General features: G+C 39.3%; 1 protein-coding gene across 4 annotated transcripts in view; it reads left to right on the plus strand.

The window, feature by feature from the left end:
- chd1 (chromodomain helicase DNA binding protein 1) overlaps positions 1 to 13219 on the plus strand; it is a 181755-nt gene that overhangs the window by 40447 nt on the left and 128089 nt on the right. For all 4 annotated transcript variants that reach the window (XM_039758926.1, XM_039758928.1, XM_039758925.1 and 1 more), the window contains exon 3: positions 4776 to 4950. In XM_039758926.1, coding sequence (XP_039614860.1) covers positions 4776 to 4950 — 175 coding nt within the window. The remainder of the gene's footprint in view (positions 1 to 4775; positions 4951 to 13219) is intronic.

Here is a 13219-nt window from a genome sequence, read left to right on the forward strand (position 1 = left end):
ATGGTCGTAAACAGGTTTTCTATGCTCTAACTGCGAAAATATTAGATTTATAAATAAAGAATCCTACGTGGAAATTCATTTATCTGTCTGGAGCGGATTAACCGCGATAAACAAGGGTTTACTGTATAACTGTGCGGAGAATATTTATAAACCGTGTGGGAGAGTTTCTAAGGGCTTAAAATATATAAAAATAATCATACAAACATATGGTTTCTACTTCGCGGATTTTCACCTATCGCGGGGGGTTCTGGAACGCAACCCCCGCGATCGAGGAGGGATTACTGTATGTATGTATGTATGTATGTATGTATGTATGTATGTATGTATGTATGTATGTATGTATGTATGTATGTATGTATGTATGTATGTATGTGTGTATGTGTGTATGTATGTATGTGTGTATGTGTGTATATATATATATATATGTATGTATATGTGTGTGTGTGGATAGATAGATATGACAACAACACTCATATCAACGACAAAACAATCACATTGACAATCATGTTACGTTATTTTTAAAATGTTTCTTTTTCATAACTTCTTTAACACACTACTTCTCCACTGCGAAGCGTGGGTATTTTGCTAGTGTAACAATATTTTAATAAAGATGGCCTGAATATTTTCAATTACACCTCATTGTTTAAGGCATTATGCGTCAAATCCGCTGCCATGTAATCTAGAGACCAATTGTGTTTCATTGGGTCTCATTGTGTTGGCTGACTTCTTTATAGTGGGGTATTTGAAATGCTGTAATAAAAGGAAAATTCTGACTATTTTCTATTTGGTTTATTGAGAAGTCCTTGGCATTGAATAGCTGTTAGGGATTTCGGGTTTAAGAGCAAATGAGGTAGAGTCGGATACAAAACAATTCTTTTAGATCACCGGAGAAGTGTTAAGAAAAACTGTGTGGTGTACCCTTATGAATGAAAGTGCAGAGCATTGGGATAGGGAAAAAATGCTGTGAAGGGGTCTGACTGTAAGTGCTACTAGTGAAGCTAAAAAACAAACCATTCAAAATGTTAGGGTTCGTGTTGTATTGCAGAATGAAGTTGGAACCAATCAGACATCTCTCAGATGGTACTTTTTGGTGAATAATAATCTGCCTGTACTTTTCAATAGTTTGATCATATCACCAACTCCATTTGTGTAAATGCAGCCCCAAATCTGCAGGAAACAGATTCTCTGTATCACTGTTGCCTGCAATCAGTCAAACTGCCTCTTTTACAGACAGATATTTAATATTTTGACTTAGCAATCCGGACTACCTGCTGCTGGTCCTTGTGATTTTTGTATGCATTACCTCTACACAGCTGTTTCTCTCTCTCTCTCTCTCTCACACACACACACACACACACACACACACACACACACACACACACACACACACACACACACACATGTATGCATGTATGTATGTACAGTAATCCCTCGCTATATCGCGCTTCGACTTTCGCGGCTTCTCTCTATCGCGGATTTTAAATGTAAGCATATCTAAATATATATCACGGATTTTTAAGCTGGTTCTGGATTTCTGCGGACAATGGGTCTTTTAATTTATGGTACATGCTTCCTCAGTTTTTTTGCTCAGTTGATTTCATACAAGGGACGCTATTGGCGGATGGCTTAGAAGCTACCCAATCAGAGCATGTATTACATATTAACTAAAACTCCTCAATGCTATAAGATATGCTTCCCGGCACCCGCACGGTGCTTGATTGGTTGCTTGTCTCTTTCTCACCCTCTCTGACATTCTCTGCGCCTGACAGAGGGGGTGTGAGCAGAGGTGCTGTTTGCACAGAAGCTGTTTGCATAGTGGATACGGACGCACCTCCACACTTATTGATTTTTTGATTGTTTGCTTTAACCTTGGGCTCTCTCTCTCTCTGACATTCTCTGCCCTGACTGAGGAGATGTGAGCAGAGGGGTTGTTTGCACAGAGGCTGTTTTTCTTAGAAGATACTGACGCTCCTCTAAAAAATGCCGGCAAACTTAAAAGCACACGTATTGATTTTTTGATTGTTTGCTTTTCTTTGCGAGCTCTCTCTCTCTCTCTCTCTCTCTCTCTCTCTCTCTCTTTTGAAATTCTCTGCTCCTGAAGTGAAGATATATCTGCATTCTTTTAATTGTTAGAAAGAACTGTCATCTCTGTCTTGTCATGGAGCACAGTTTAAACTTTTGACTAAAGGGTGTTATTTCATGTCTAGAGGGATCTAATAATGTTAACAGTTTGAGAGAGTTTATAAGGGCTTAAAATATATAAAAATAACCATACAAACATATGGTTTCTACTTTGCGGATTTTCACCTATCGCGGGGTTCTGGAACGCAACCCCCGCGATCGAGGAGGGATTACTGTATATGCATATCTATATGTGTATTAGTGCTGGGAGGTATACCGGTTCACACCGAAAAACATTTTTGTTTTATGATATGAACTTTTCTTATACCGCAATACCGGTTTAAATAGCCTAAACAACGTTCGGAAACGTGGTGCAGCGGGAAACTGTTTAAGGAGGACCTTTTTCACAGCTGCACCACCTAATGGAGTATATGTTTTAGTGGAGTTATTGAGCGGTGAAAATGGACAGAAAACATTCCAAAACTGAAGCTGTACCAGACAATAAAGTTGAACATGATGACACAGAAGAACATTTGCTGAAAAAGGGTGTCATGTTGTCTGCAGATACTTTGGTTTTAAAAGGTCGGATGTGGAGCTAAAGCTGTCGCCCGAGGCAGCAACACGAGCAGTTTGCTGCACCACCTTGGCTGCAAACATGCTTTGGCGTACCATGAATGTATGGAAATAAGATTGGCACCCTCCACGTCCTCCAGTAAAACTGAAAAAGCTAGAGGATACTCAAGTCAGATGTTACTTGTAGACGTATTTGCTAGAGGTACTACCTACGACAAAAAAAGCAAGCGGTGGATCGATATAACCAATGCCATTACTATCCATATAACTAACGTGTCAGTAAACAGAGATTGATAACATTAACAGAAAGTGTAGTTGGTTTACAAAAAATATCTACTCTTTATTCCTTTTCTAAGACATGTTCAGTGCAATGTATCTTTTGACAAGCACCTCTAAATGCCTCTCTGGATGGTTAAAAATTTGTTGTCAAAATTATAGTTTTAAGTTGTTTGCAAAATTAGCTCAATAAAAAGGTTCTATATTTTGACTGCAACTGTCATGCAATGTAATTCCTTCTCTTCATTAGTGCCAGCACCTTGAAAACTATCACTTTTTGGGGCCATGCGATCCTGTATTAATACTTGTGTGCACATTAAAATTTCCATGACAGTGGAGTTGGTTTTTCTTAGCTAGTCTACTGCAGTAATTGCAGTGGAAAATGCGATTAACTTCCACTCATGCATGGGGAGAAAAATACCGTTGAATACAGTGAAACTGATATAATTTTGGTCAGTAAGTTGCATCATTTCCTGGGTACCTAACTACAGCATATTGCAGTCAGGTGTTCATGATAAGTCATGCAGGTTGACTTCTGCATTTTTTTTCATTTAATTTCAAACATTGCTCTTTGTTGTGGTATATCACACGCAAAAAGGCTGCCTAGATTTAAACATGGAAGCAAAAATGCACATGCAGTAATCCCTCGCTATATCGCGCTTTGACTTTCGCGGTTTCACTCTATCGCGGATTTTAAATGTAAGCACATCTAAATATATATCACAGATTTTTAAGCTGGTTCGGATTTCTGCGGACAGTGGGTCTTTTAATTTATGCTACACGCTTCCTCAGTTTGTTTGCCCTGTTGATTTCATCCAAGGGACGCTATTGGCGGATGGCTTAGAAGCTACCCAATCAGAGCATGTATTACATATTAACTAAAACTCCTCAATGCTATAAGATATGCATCCCGCACGGAGCTTGATTGTTTGCTTGTCTCTGCGTCTCTCTCACCCTCTCTGACATTCTCTGCCTGGCCGGAGGGGCTGTGAGCAGAGGTGCTGTTTGCTTAAAAGATACTGACGCTCCTCTAAAAAAATGATGCTTTATTGCGGTGCTCGGCATATTTAAAAGCACAAAAGCACATGTATTGATTTTTTGATTGTTGCTTTAATCTCGCTCTCTCTGACGCTCTCTTCGCCTGACGGAGGAGATGTGAGCAGAGGGGCTCTAAAAATGCAGCAGCAAACTTAACAGCACAAGTATTGATTTTTTTGATTGTTTGCTTTTCTTTGCGAGCGCTTGAGCTCTCTCTCTCTCTCCCTCTGAAATTCTCTGCTCCTGAAGAGAAGATCTATTTGCATTCTTTTAATTGTGAGAAAGAACTGTCATCTCTGTCTTGTCATGGAGGACAGATTAAACTTTTGACTAAAGGGTGTTATTTCATGTCTAGAGGGCTCTAATAATGTTAACAGTGTGGGAGAGTTTATAAGGGCTTAAAATATATAAAATAACTACACAAACATATGGTTTCTACTTGGATTTTAGTCTATCGCGGGGGTTCTGGAAGCATAACCCCAGCGTCGAGGAGGGATTACTGTAATTTGAATTAGAAATTCATTAGCAGTACCCATAGAATGGTATACAATGAACTCTCTTTACCACCTTACAGTTTTCTCTTCAGCAAATAGTCTATTGATTAGAAACTAGTTTGTATCATTAATTAAACCTTGCTAGGTGGTCATTTACAATTCATATACCACCAAGGAAACAAAGTATGCTTCGTGATTTGTTTGGCCACTGGTGACTAATAATCATTAATAACATTTTAAATTGATTTTTATGTATTTATTTATTTTAAACAGCCAGTCTGATGAAGAGTCTGGGTCTAGCTCAAGTAGCAGCAGTGATGGCAGCAGTAGCCAATCAGGGAGCAGTGACTCTGGCAGTGACTCAGATTCTGGAAGCCAATCTGAATCGGAAGAGTCCAAAGGAAGAAAGGATCAAGAAAACAAAACCTCCAGTATCGATGTGGCTGAGGTAAGGTGCACTTTTTAACGAAAGTCACTGTAAACATTGAAAAGTGATGACACTTTAGTTTAAATGTTAGGATTTTAGTGAAGCGTTTTTTTGCTTAGATTTTTGCCTAATGGAGGTTAGTTTGTCATTCAGCATTTACAGAGTGAGAGGGAGAGAAAATTACATAACTAAACTATTTCCTAAATTGTAGAGCCTTTGTATGCATTTTCAACATTTTCAAGTAGGTGATGCTGCACTTAAATTTGGATTGTACTTGTTCAGTTTCTTGCAAGATGAAAAAATATGTACTGTAATAGTAACTGTGTTCTTTTTGGAGGGCAGAGATTTTCTCTGGTCATACTTATTCAGTCATTTTCAGATAGAGTTATGAAATACAAGATTTACTTTTCTTGACAAAGGGGTCTGTTCTCTGTAACACAAGTATTTCTTTGTCTCTGGTATGCTGTTATCAGACTCAAGAATACTAGACTATACTGCCAAAGTTTCTGCTTTTTGTGCAGATGATATCACTTTCTAATTATAAACTAATGATGTACAGATGATTAGCACAACTTTTGTGCAAATTTATCTGATATTCATTTATTAGTGCTAAGACTGATAATGAACACCGTCTAAATGTGAAATTAACTGTGCGCTGTTGTATGTGTGATTGACTGAATTCATTGAATTGTTAGCCAGAATGGCACTTGTGAGAATAAATAATACCAATTTTTGTATTTGCAACTCCCATTTGTTTTCTAACTTTTGACATTCTAATTTAATATTGTATGGAGGAATGTTTCAGACAAAAGAAAAGAAATGCACAAATAAATTAAAGTACTGTGAAATGTGAATGTGTCATGAAACATGTGTATTGTGGCTTTGTTTAATTTTGTCTGTAATATTCTTCCAAATACATCATGAAATACAGCTTGAAATAAAATTGTCACTTTCACTCATCAGCGTTAAGATGGTGGCCTCTAGCACACACTGTATTTTGATTGGTGGGTCCTCTTCTGTAGATTGCTTAATTCAATATATCAGTGCGGGAAATGGAGGTTAATGAAATAGCATAAGATTTATTAGAAAAATGCTTACTTTGTATTCTGCCAGTGTTATCACGTAATTCAGAGAGAATATTGAATGTGATATAGATTAAACTATTTTTGAAATTATCGAAAAACTTGTGCAGTGGATTAAGCTACATGTCCATCCTTTGACATTCCAGCTGAGTCAACAGAACACTTTCATTTAGGCGGTGTAAAAAGTACGACAGATTGCAGATCTGTATAGTTTATCAGAGAAGATGATCTGAAGGCAAACTGCTAGTCACATGTCACTTTGGACCCCACAAAGCTAATGGAGTTTTCCAACCTAACAGAACAAAAAAAAAAAAAAGAAAGGTGGCAAATAAAACATACAAATTACCTATAGAATACTAGCAAAATACCTGTGCTTCGCAGCGGAGAAGTGTGTTAAAAAAAGTTATGAAAAGAAAAGGAAACATTTTAAAATTAGCAGTCTCGTTTATACCTTGTATCTTCTCATTAAACTTGTATCTCACGAATATCGTATTCGTTGTAGGCATGACAAGCGACAGCGTGCATATAAACTTAATTTAAACCTACGGTTTACACCGTGCTTTGTTTCCACAGTAGCTGCACTTATGAATATGCTTGTATGCATCACCCACTTCATATGCTTTTGCTGCCTTCTCAATTGTGTAATGCGTTTTTTGTTCAGTGCTCTTTGGAGCTCTTCCTTGTTCTCTACGTACTGAATTCACAGTCAGTTCACATGAGCCGTTCTCTTGTGTGATCTTGTGATGTCCACGGCTTTATTTAATGTTAGCTAAGACCCGGCACTTAAAAGTTTCAAACACTAGACCATCTCTTCTTCGTTTGCATAAGCAAAGTCCTTCCGCTGCGAATATTTACCTTATATGGGCAGGCACTCAATTACGTGGGAGGCGTGATGATGAGGGACGCAACTCCGCCTAACATGTAGACCGAGCTGCAGGCTATGGCTGTATATATGGTCGAAAGTAGGTTTCAGTTATGACTAATACACGTAGAATTTCAAAATGAAACAAGCCTAGCTTTTGTAAGTTGGCTGTAAGGAATGAGCCTGCCAAATTTCAGCCTTCCATCTACATGGGAAGTTGGAAAATTAGTGATGAGTCAGTTAGTCAGTGAGGGCTGTATGTGTGTGTGTGTGTGTGTGTGTGTGTGTGTGTATATATATATATATATATATATACACTCACCTAAAGGATTATTAGGAACACCATACTAATACGGTGTTTGACCCCCTTTAAGCCTTCAGAACTGCCTTAATTCTACGTGGCATTGATTCAACAAGGTGCTGAAAGCATTCTTTAGAAATGTTGGCCCATATTGATTTGATAGCATCTTGCAGTTGATGGAGATTTGTGGGATGCACATCCAGGGCACGAAGCTCCCGTTCCACCACATCCCAAAGATGCTCTATTGGGTTGAGATCTGGTGACTGTGGGGGCCATTTTAGTACAGTGAACTCATTGTCATGTTCAAGAAACCAATTTGAAATGATTCGAGCTTTGTGACATGGTGCATTATCCTGCTGGAAGTAGCCATCAGAGGATGGGTACATGGTGGTCATGAAGGGATGGACATGGTCAGAAACAATGCTCAGGTAGCCAGTGGCATTTAAACGATGCCCAATTGGCACTAAGGGGCCTAAAGTGTGCTAAGAAAACATCCCTCACACCATTACACCACCACCACCGGCCTGCACAGTGGTAACAAGGCATGCTGGATCCATGTTCTCATTCTGTTTACGCCATCTTCTGACTCTACCGTTTGAATGTCTCAACAGAAATCGAGACTCATCAGACCAGGCAACATTTTTCCAGTCTTCAACAGTCCTATTTTGGTGAGATCGTGCAAATTGTAGCCTCTTTTTCCTATTCGTAGTGGAGATGTGTGGTACCCGGTGGGGTCTTATGCTGTTGTAGCCCATTCGCCTCAAGGTTGTGTGTGTTGTGGCTTCACAAATGCTTTGCTGCATACTTCGGTTGTAATGAGTGGTTATTTCAGTCAAAGTTGCTCTTCTATCAGCTTGAATCAGTCGGCCCATTCTCCTCTGACCTCTAGCATCAACAAGGCATTTTTGCCCACAGGACTGCCGCATACTGGATGTTTTTCCCTTTTCACACCATTCTTTGTTAACCCTGGAAATGGTTGTGCATGAAAATCCCAGTAACTGAGCAGATTGTGAAATACTCAGACCGGCCCGTCTGGCACCAACAACCATGCCACGCTAAAAATTGCTTAAATCACCTTTCTTTCCCATTCTGACATTCAGTTTGGAGTTCAGGAGATTGTCTTGACCAGGACCACACCCCTAAATGCATTGAAGCAACTGCCATGTGATTGGTTGATTAGATAATTGCATTAATGAGGAATTGAACAGGTGTTCCTAATAATCCTTTAGGTGAGTGTATGTGTATATATATGTATGTATGTGTATATATATATATATATATATATATATAATAATTATCGCATAAGCGCTTGATTGCAGTTATTGCTGCTAAGGGTGGCCCAACCAGTTATTAGGTTCAGGGGGCAATTACTTTTTCACACAGGGCCAAGTAGGTTTGGATTTTATTTTTCTCCCTAAATAATAAAAACCATCATTTAAAAACCGCATTTTGTGTTTATATTTGACTAATGGTTAAACGTGTTTGATGATCAGAAACATTTTGTGTGACAACATGCAAAAGAATAAGAAATCAGGAATGGGGCAAATAGTTTTTCACACCACTGTATGTATGTATATGTATATATGTGTAAGCCCTCACTCACTGACTTAAAACTAATTCTCCAACTTCCTGTATAGGTAGAAGGCTGAAATTTGGCAGGCTCATTCCTTACAGCTTCCTTACAAAAGTTGGGCAGGTTTCATTTCAAAATTCTACGCATAATGGTCATAACTAGAAGCTATTTTTCTCCATTTACTGTAATGGAGTTGAGCTCGAAAGCCGTGGGGGGCTGAGTTTCGTGTGACATCATCACGCCTCTCATGTAATCACGCATTACGTGGAAAACCAGGAAGAGCTACAAAAAGCGCTGGAGAAAACATGCATTATATAATTAATAAGGCAGCTAAACAATTAGAAGCGAGCGAGTGACATATAAAACCATATTCAGCGGCTCACGTGAACTGACGCAGTGCGCAGACAAAAAGCAACAGTTCCAAAGATTGCTGAACAAAAACCGAATTACACTGCTACACTCAAATAGACAAACCGCACACCGTGGCGCAATAGTAGAGGCTTCGCCTCTAGTGCCGACGTCCAAGGTTCGATGCACTAAGTATGTACGTGCGCTTCTCGATTCATTTTAGCCTCGCATCCCCTTGGTTTGAGACGTATGAAAAAATATGCAGTTAACGCAGAAAGACAGATCACCATTTGAAGCTTTATGAATAATGGATACTTTATTCGCAATCAATGATTGTTTTGGTAAAGCCATACTCCGTGTATTCACTAGATGAACGGTACAAAAGTAAGAGCGAGGGGAGGGTAACTTATTGAGGCACGCAGGCAAAACCACAATAGCACGCGTGCTCGATGTACTGTAGTGCGCGTCAACTCGATCTGAATTGCGCGATCACATTTGAAAAAATATATCTTTTCAAGTTCTATTTAGTCCATATGTGTCAAACTCAATTTAGTCCATATGTGTCAAACTCACAACCGGCCCGGCGTGTAATTATTTCCGGCCTGCGAGTTCATTTTACATATTATTATTAAAGGCACGGGGATATGAAGCACTGGTAACACAATAAACTACAGATCCCATAATGCAGCTCTTCAGCTGCCTTGCCGAACACTTACCGCGTTAATCAAGTCTAGCTTATGATGCTGCAAGTTATTGTGAAGCTAGCCCACACGATGCCAAAGAGAAAAGGTGATTCTGAACATAGAGCCTTTAAAAACCGATGGGAGGCTGAGTATATGTTTACTGACATTGCCGGTAAACTCGTGTGTCTCATTTGTGGAGCTAATGTGTCTGTAATTACAGAATTTAATCTAAGACGGCACTATGAGCCAAAACATCAAGATAACCTGAAAGACCTGAATGCAATGCACAAGAGGCAGAAAACAGAAGAGTTAAAGAAGAATCTGACACTTCAGCAGATGTTTTTACCCGTGCAAAATCACAAAGTGATTTCAAGTGAAGCTACTTTTATGGGAGACACAAAAGCACTAGTGCAACTTGCCCCACTTTCCCTGTTGCCAAGTAATGTTGAACCAAGTTGGCACAACGGTGTTCCCAAATACGCAGTTTGCTGATAAACTGTGCGCACTGAGTTCGCACAGCGCTTTGGTGACTTTGAAGAACAAAAAAAGAATTTTGAGTTGTTTTGCAACCCATTTGCCGTCAATGTGGAAACTGCGCCTGTGCAGATTCAGATGGAGATGATTGAGCTGCAGTGTAATGGCACACTGAAGGCAAAGTACGATACTGCACTGCCCGCACAGTTTATTCACTCCATTCCCACAGAAATGCTCCAGCTCCTTCCACATGTGGCTCGAACCTTGTGTATGTTTGTTACCACATATCTGTGTTAGAAGCTCTTCTCAGTGATGAAGACTAACAAAACAGCACACAGGAGTCGCCTCACTGATGAGCACCTGCAGTCCATCCTGAGAATCTCCACAACACAGAACCTCACACCAAACATAAATGAACTTGTTGCCAAAAAAAGATGCCACACGTCCAGCTCTGATTAAATGAAATAAGAGCAAAGACAACTGAATAATTTGATTTTTTATTGCTGAAAAGAACACATTTTATTTATATTTCCAGGTTTTGTTATGCACCATGTTCATATTTGAATTTGTATAATTTTGACAGGATATATTTTTATGGAGAGGAAAATATTTTGGGATATTTAAAATTGAAGTTTATTTTTTATATAAAATTACATAAGAGTAAAGAAATTTGAATGTTTGTTCTTTTAACATTTACTTTATTTCTAACTTGTATAATTTAGACAGGATATATTCTTATGGAGAGCAAAATATTATAAGTTATTTAAGGTTTGAGTTGATTTATTCCGGAATAATATTCTGTTGACTAAATAAAACTTCCTTCTATTTAAAATTTAAATAGAACTTGAACAGAAACGATTGTTCATAATATCCACGCAGACTTGCACGTTAGAGCAGGAGTCATCCATTTTAACAAGCAGCGTATTGCACTGATATGAACTAGCCTGCCCATTTAACTATTTAGGAATTGATAAATAAATTAAGATGCGCTGATCAATGTAATCGGTGTACCAGGAAATCATGCATTGACAAAAGCTCCCCTTTGCTTGTAATGCAAAGTGTGATTAAATGCATTATTTTTAGCAGCGTTATGGAGCACATGCATCGAAGCTTCTCAGCTGTGCTTGTGCTAAGAAAAGGAACTATTTTAAAAATAACACGATTGTCAATGTAACCTTTTGTAAGTAGTGCCTGGAGGATTCAGTGTGGAGAAACTCTAGAGACAGCGTGTGTATTAACTTGTGGATTTTTCTGTGAGTATTTGGTGGCAGTCTGACGAAGTTGCTTCGGAAGACGGCGTTAGCCGCGGAGCTCAGCTCAGAGCGAAATGAGATGAATGGGAGGGAGATGATGGCGTGACTCCCCACCGCCTTAACTGTCAATCCCCACAAACACAGTCTCGGAATTTGCATAAGCACACCCCTTCACCTACAATTTTAACTTAGTTACAAAGTGATCAAAACTCGTTTATATCCTCGTCCTCTCATTAAACTTGTATCCCGCATTACCTGTGGGCATGTGAAACGCCAGCGGTAGCCTGTCTATGAACTTAATTTAAAGTTTAGGTTTACACCTTGCTTTCTTTCCGAGGTAGCAGCACTCATGAATATGGTAGTATATGTCACTCGCTCGCTTCTTATTGTTTCGCTGTCTTCTCAATTATATAATGCATGTTTTCTTAAGCGCTTTTTGGAGGTCTTCCTGGTTTTCAGCGCACTGCGTTGACAGTCAGTTCACGTGATTACGTGGGAGGCGTGATGATGTCACACTAAACTCCGCCCCCCCACGTCATTCCAGCTCAACTCCATTACAGTTAATGGAGAAAAATACCTTCCAGTTATGACCATTAGGCATAGAATTTGAAATGAAACCTGCCCAACTTTTGTAAGTAAGCTGTAAGGAATGAGCCTGCCAAATTTCAGCCTTCTACCTACACGGGAAGTTGGAGAATTAGTGATGAGTGAGTGAGTGAGGGCTTTGCCTTTTATTAGTATAGATATATATAGATATATATAGATATATATAGATATATATAGATATATAGCAAAATACCTGTGCTTGGCAGCGGAGAAGTAAAAAGAAAAGGAAACATTTTAATAATAACATAACATGATTGACAATGTAATTGTTTTGTCATTGTCATGAGTGTTGCTGGCATATATACACACACACATATAGTATGGGGTGCCAAACAGGGTAATACATTGATTTTGTGAATATATAAAGTCAAAACTTGAATATATAAAGTCTTATCGGAATATATAAAGTCAAAACTTGAATGTATAAAGTCATTTCCGAATATATACTGCTCAAAAGAATTAAAGGAACACTTTTTAATCAGAGTATAGCATAAAGTCAATGAAACTTATGGGATATTAATCTGGTCAGTTAAGTAGCAGAGGGGGTTGTTAATCAGTTTCAGCTGCTGTGGTGGTAATGAAATTAACAACAGATGCACTAGAGGGGCAACAATGAGATGACCCCCAAAACAGGAATGGTTTAACAGGTGGAGGCCACTGACATTTTTCCCTCCTCATCTTTTCTGACTGTTTCTTCACTAGTTTTGCATTTGGCTACAGTCAGTGTCACTACTGGTAGCATGAGGCGATACCTGGACCCTACAGAGGTTGCACAAGTAGTCCAACTTCTCCAGGATGGCACATCAATACGTGTCATTGCCAGAAGGTTTGCTGTGTCTCCCTGCACAGTCTCAAGGGCATGGAGGAGATTCTAGGAGACAAGCAGTTACTCTAGGAGAGCTGGAGAGGGCCATAGAAGGTCCATAACCCATCAGCAAGACCAGTATCTGCTCCTTTGGGCAAGGAAGAACAGGATGAGCACTGCCAGAGCCCTACAAAATGACCTCCAGCAGGCCACTGGTGTGAATGTCTCTGACCAAACAACCAGAAAGACTTCATGAGGGTGACCCAAGGGCCCCATGTCCTCTGATGGGCCCTGAGCTCACTG

Source organism: Polypterus senegalus, chromosome 7, assembly GCF_016835505.1.
Source record: "Polypterus senegalus isolate Bchr_013 chromosome 7, ASM1683550v1, whole genome shotgun sequence".
Classification (NCBI taxonomy): Eukaryota; Metazoa; Chordata; class Cladistia; order Polypteriformes; family Polypteridae; genus Polypterus; species Polypterus senegalus.